General features: G+C 35.3%; 1 protein-coding gene across 2 annotated transcripts in view; it reads right to left on the reverse strand.

Moving 5' to 3' along the window:
- Positions 1–2,866: 2,866 nt before the first annotated feature.
- Positions 2,867–6,104, reverse strand: part of LOC107758624 (scavenger receptor class B member 1-like) — an 18,035-nt gene continuing 14,797 nt past the window's right edge. Inside the window, exons 12-13 of one of the 2 annotated variants that reach the window (XM_016576393.1) lie at positions 4,948–5,020; positions 3,272–3,354 (exon numbers count right to left, since the gene is read on the reverse strand). In XM_016576393.1, coding sequence (XP_016431879.1) covers positions 3,344–3,354; positions 4,948–5,020 — 84 coding nt within the window. In that variant the 3' untranslated portion in view covers positions 3,272–3,343. Of the gene's footprint in view, positions 3,355–4,947; positions 5,021–6,104 lie in introns of both variants that reach the window. The other variant, XM_016576392.1, reaches the window with a different exon arrangement.

The raw sequence follows: 6,104 nt of genomic DNA on the forward strand, positions 1-6,104 counted from the left end.
TTTGTAAGAAACAAATCCATCATTAAGGTATTTTAACTTTAAACCGTCACTTCTCACCAAAATACCAGTCCATATCTATAGTAAAGCTTCTTCCAATGAAAAAGTCCATCCCCTGTAGTTGTCTCGAAACAAAATCCACCTATATTTGTTTAGAGCTGTTTTGGACTGTTATGGATTGTAATGGTGCTTGATCTGTGCATATTTCTCTCCTGATTCAGATGAAACTTTTTTACTGGAGGAAGCTTTATTATGGATTATGAACTTGTATTTTAGCCAGAAGCAATTATTTGAAGCTAAAACCGTCTTGATGGATTTGTTTCTTACAAACACACAGTTTTTCACTTCACAAGACATTTATTGATGGACTGGATTCGTGTGGAATACTTGTGGATTATTGTGATGTTTTTATCAGCTGTTTGGACTCTCATTCTGACGGCACCCATTCACTGCAGAGGATCCATTTGAGCAAGTGATTTAATGCTAAATTTCTCCAAATTTGTTCCAATGAAGAAACAAACTCATCTACATCTTGGATAGCCTGATTTTTGGCAATATATTTGAGATATGGCTCATTGCAGTGTCTAAATAAAGCTCTATATTTCACATGCAAGACGGCTTTGTGGCCATGTCAAGGGTCAAAGAAACACAGAAACGTGAGTCCCCTCAGGACATGTGATTGAAGCGCGGAAAAGGTCACGTCTACATGTTTGCCAACTTCATCGATTGAATCCCCGTCAGACTGCCTTTTCTCTTTCTGCACATTTCGTTTCAAATGTTGAAGGAGTCCTGATGGCCTGCATTGATAAAGTGCTAACCCTCATGTTCTGTTTGGGACTTTTAGATACATCAAAACACATACTTAACACGGACGCATCACGTTGACACTTATTGACTTTTGCTAATCTTAAAAGAAATGATTCTAAACCAAACTTGCTTTAAAAGTCATCCATGCAAATAATAACATTATTTTGTGTTGTGAGGTTAAGGCTGTAATTTGCTATTTGTTTTTGTTAGATGGCAGGTGGAATTGGGGAAGGGACTATCTCACTCTAAAAAGCATTTTATTGGATTAAAAATGGACACATAGATGGACAAATAGATTTATATTAAAATAGATATCTGCTAAATTACTATTTTGTCAGCTTAGCAAAACAAAGCTCATACACTAAGCTCAAACCTGAGCAAAATTATGGCAATTTGGTGCAGTTGCTGATATTTATATACACAAAAAGTAACATGCAATTGTGACATTACAGCTTGTAACGTGCCTCAGTGAAATGTTAATGACAATATAGCAGACTACTTAAACAAAATGCATATAAATAGGAGTTGCCAATTTATATCTCTAAATAATATATCTTAGTAAGACAATATTTAAAAATGCTTAGTTTTATGATCAAAGCTCTAGTTTTATAGTGGGGTCAAAATATATAATGCAGTGCAACACAAAACAATGACTATTAAGAGATGAGCAAAAGCCTGATGTTTCTTCTTTGATACATTTTAACACGATTTACCAGAAATAAAGTAATAAATAAAACTAGATAAGCGTATGGATAATTACGTAAACCTATAGTAAGCTGATTCCGTCCATTAAATGTTCTTATTACAAACAATATAATATATTCTTACATTTATTGAAGAAACATTTCTAAGTATATCGTAGCGTTCTATGGGAGCCCAAACAAAGACATTTAATCTGAACAAACCATTTTCCGTTGTCATTATGTAATGTTATTTTACACAATGTAAAAACTCACGTCAAGAGCGGCCTCTCTCCGTTTCTGTCAACACAACTGCGGCCACACATTTGCCAGGATTTGTGTATTTCTTCATCACCGTTCTGTTCTGCGAGCATTACACAAATGGTGTTCAAAAAGGACCAACAAAGTAAAATGATTAGCAATAAGTCCACAGAAAGATTCAGCTCAACACAAACCCGGCGTCTGTACTGTTTGTCACTCGCTGCCATCTTGAGGCGGTCTAAAGAACCTCGCTCTCGTTAATGTAATGAGAATAATGAGTTTTAATTGTAAAATACAAATGATAAATAATAGTATTTGCTATGCTGCCTTTATGTTGATTTTAATAAAACAAATGCGCCTGGACTGGATAATTCGATATTATAAAAAAAATAAAAATCTAATGAAAATTGATTCTGATGATCATTCTTGCCAATACGAATTATGAAGTAGGCCTAAATAAGTCAAACACGTTACCGTAATAAAAATTAGGGGAATGTACTTCATTTAATCTTTAGCCAGGATAGACTTAAATCCTATGTTTGATTTGACTTTGGCGTGAGATAACACCTCCATGTTTTCATTCAATGGACAACGCAATACTATTTTATAAGACAACAGTTATCTAATCTGCACAGCTTTTTATAGACCTTAACAGTACTATTTAATGAGTAATAAATTTATCATGGACTCATGACCATGCATTGTTTGCAGTCAGAGTTATAAAGACATTTGTCCAGGCCAAGTTTAACATTTGCTGCCTGAGAAACATGCAGAACTAAAACAAACCACCATGAAATTGAAAGCCATTATTGATAAAGTTTTCAAATATTTAAAATAAACCCATTTCATTTCATAATGAACAGCAATCAAGAGAATGCAAACACAACGACACATTAAAGAATATTTTACATCCTTTACATACAAGTACCTTTTCGGACAGAATACAGGAAACATGCATTGAGAAATGTGTGTTGGCTCCGCATTTTTTCCCCCTGCTTTCAGAGGATGTTTCATTCAGTGGCACATTACTGTCACAAAGTGTTCATGGCACGCCCTTATTTACAGGATAAAGGTTAAAGGTTACAAGATAAAGATGAAATATCTTCAAAGAGCGTTTTTTACTTCTGACAAAGTAGGGTTTGGAGTGATTTGATCATTTAGTCATGTTTAATTTTTTTACATTCATTTATTATAATTTTTTTTTATAAATGCACCATTTGAAATTCAATGTCTAGTATATTTTGTAAAGTGTCAAAAACTAACCTTTAAAATTTTGTATTGACCCCGCACAGCACTTTAGACCCAAACAATGGGCAAAAAACACACAAATAAAACGGCTTCACTCACACTTCGTAATCCACATCAAATCCCCTTCATCACACAGAATAGTCTGTACTTAAACCAGTTCATTCATTCAACCCCAATATTCAAAAAAATTAGTTTTATTTGTTGTCCAGTGGATCGTGGGATTGTAAGGTTATTATGAAAGTAGGCTGTGATGTGGATAGTGGCTTTAACTTGTTGGGGTCTGAAGTAATGGGGTCTTTTCACATGCTGAGCTGGACGGATCCACATCTGTGCAGGGCTGACCAACCATCCTACTTTTTACCTGCCGGTGAAAAGAAGACCAAATGAGTACAACAGCAACAACAAGCAAATGTCCCACTTAAAACGGTTTAAACATAACTATAAAAACTTCACCTTTATGTGACATTTTATTTTTACTAAAAAAACAAAAAACAAAACAAAAAACAAAAGAAAAATATTAGTTAATAAAAACTCTTAATTGATGCTTTTTGTTTGATGAATTTTATCAAGTCTGATTTTGCACAACAAAAATCCAAAGAAAAGAATGATCAACATACAATAAAGTATATAATAATTGACAGTAAGAAGTACATGAAAAAAAAAAAGATTAATAAAAAATAAATAAATAAAACAAACACAAAAGAAAATAATTGACAGCAAGTACATGAACAAAAAAATAGAAACTTATTTTTTGTAAAAAAACAACAACAAAAAAACAATAATAATATAAACAATATAAAAAAATTTTACAATTAAAATAAAATAAACAAACCAAACAAACACAAAAGAAAAAAAGGCTAACCATTCAGGAACTGCAAAGTGCTTTTATTGAAAATATTTGTATAAAAAAAATAATAATAATAATAAAATAAGGACTCTACAATTTCTTTTTCAGAAAATGCTCTACACATGCTTACAAATCAGCACTCAGTTTGTTCTCCATGAGACAGACAAACCCACAAACACAAAATAACTTTACGGCACACCCACACAGAAAAAAATAAAATGTTGTGCAGATAGAAAATAAGTGGAGAAAGCCATTTGATTGTATTATAGTCAATAAGAAATAACTGCAGTGCTATAATATAATACTATTTTGTACGTCTAATAAAACATTTAAGATAAAGAATAAAAAATCCTTGCATGACATTTATTTTGAAATAAGCTTATCATAAAATGTCTTGGTAAAGAATGGTACAGTTAACACCGCACTGTCAAAAAGTGTCCACAGGTAACCTAAAAATGTGCTTTTTTTTTTTTTTTATTGTAAAACTTGTTTTCAGAAATATGATTTATTATCTTTAAGTTACATCAAGGGCCAAACTGGTGCAAGTGCATGATGTGTATGCTGTAAGACATGTGGCCAAGTATGGTGACCCATACTCGGAATTAGTGCTCTGCATTTAACCCATCCAAAGTGCACACACACAGCAGTGAACACACACACACACCGTGAACACACACCCGGAGCAGTGGGCAGCCATTTTTTGCTGCGGCGCCCGGGGAGCAGTTGGGGGTTCGGGGCCTTGCTCAAGGGCACCTCAGTCGTGGTATTGAAGGTGGGAGAGAGCGCTGTACATTCACTCCCCCCACCTAACCCGCAACCTTTGGGTTACGAATCCGACTCTCTAACCATTAGGCCACGACTATAAGAGATGTTTTTGCTCAGGTGGCCAAATTTTCCACCCAATAGAGAAACAAATTAGAAATTGCCCGAAAAGTTCTGATGAGTTATGATGGACTGATCATCAGTGAAGCAGATGAAATGAATTTACAGTGACTATAAAGGTGAAATGAAGACATGCGTTCATTTCGATATGCTCATGTGACTCCAAAAACGTCCCACCTGCAGAAGAAGTGTTTGAAAAGAGGCATGTCTGAACCAAAAACCCACCTGTGTCGTTCATGCAATATTTTTCAGCCTGCGTCTCACTGGTCGGGTCGTGTTTTGTATCTTTTATGCTTTCCTAAAAGAATAACCAGACCTCATTGAACATCAGGTGGCCAGGGACACTGATTTGGAGCCAGCGGTCTTCAGGTTGATTATTGGACACAGTGACACTACTGAGCTCATCACAGCGGACAAAAACCGAAGGGAATTTGAACGGCCCGTAGTGCTTGTGTGCAGCAATGCATGCATGATGTAAGTGATTGAATGGGGCGGGAGCATGCAAGATGAACATGATCGTGCAGTGGTTAAATCCCATGCTTTGAAAACTGATTTTCCCATTATTATAATAAAACTTATCGGTCTGGGATCATTTCTCTCTGGCTCTTCATTTTTTCAAAGCAGCAACATGACATTCAAGTATGATCAGGCTTTGCTTATTTAAAGGAATAGTTCACCCAAAAATGAAAATTTGCTAAAAATGTACTCACCTTCAGGCCATTCAAGATGTAGATGAGTTTGTTTCTTCATCAGAACAGATTTGGAGAAATTTAGCTTTACATCACTCGCTCACCAACGGATCCTCTGCAGTGAATGGGTGCCATCAGAATGAGAGTCCAAACAGCTGATAAAAACATCACAATAATCCACACCACTCCAGTCCAGCAATTAATGTCTTGTGAAGCGAAAAGCAGCATGTTTGTAAAAACAAAACCATCAAGACATTTTTAACTTCAAACCATTGCTTCCGGCTTAAACAACATAATATTGCTTTCTCTAGTGAAAAAGTTGCCTTGCTTGAATCAAGAGAGAAATCTGCACAGATCAAGCACCTTTTACAAGCAAAAACAGATTAACGTATAAACGTATATGTCGGTGGATTTTGATGTGAGACGACAACAGAGGATGGACTTTTTCAATGGAGGAAGCTTTATTATGGATTATGGACTTGAAATTTGGCCAGAAGTGATGGTTTAAAGATTAAACACCTCAATGATGGATTTATTTCTTACAAACATGCAGCTTTTCGCTTCACAAGATGTTAACTGATGGACTGGAGTGGTGTGGATTACTTGTGGATTATTGTGATGTTTTTATCAGCTCTCATCCTGACGGCACCCATTCACTGCAGAGGATCCATTGGTGAGCGAGTGATGTAATGC

Source organism: Sinocyclocheilus rhinocerous, unplaced genomic scaffold, assembly GCF_001515625.1.
Source record: "Sinocyclocheilus rhinocerous isolate Xijiao unplaced genomic scaffold, SAMN03320098_v1.1 scaffold623, whole genome shotgun sequence".
Lineage (NCBI taxonomy): Eukaryota > Metazoa > Chordata > Actinopteri > Cypriniformes > Cyprinidae > Sinocyclocheilus > Sinocyclocheilus rhinocerous.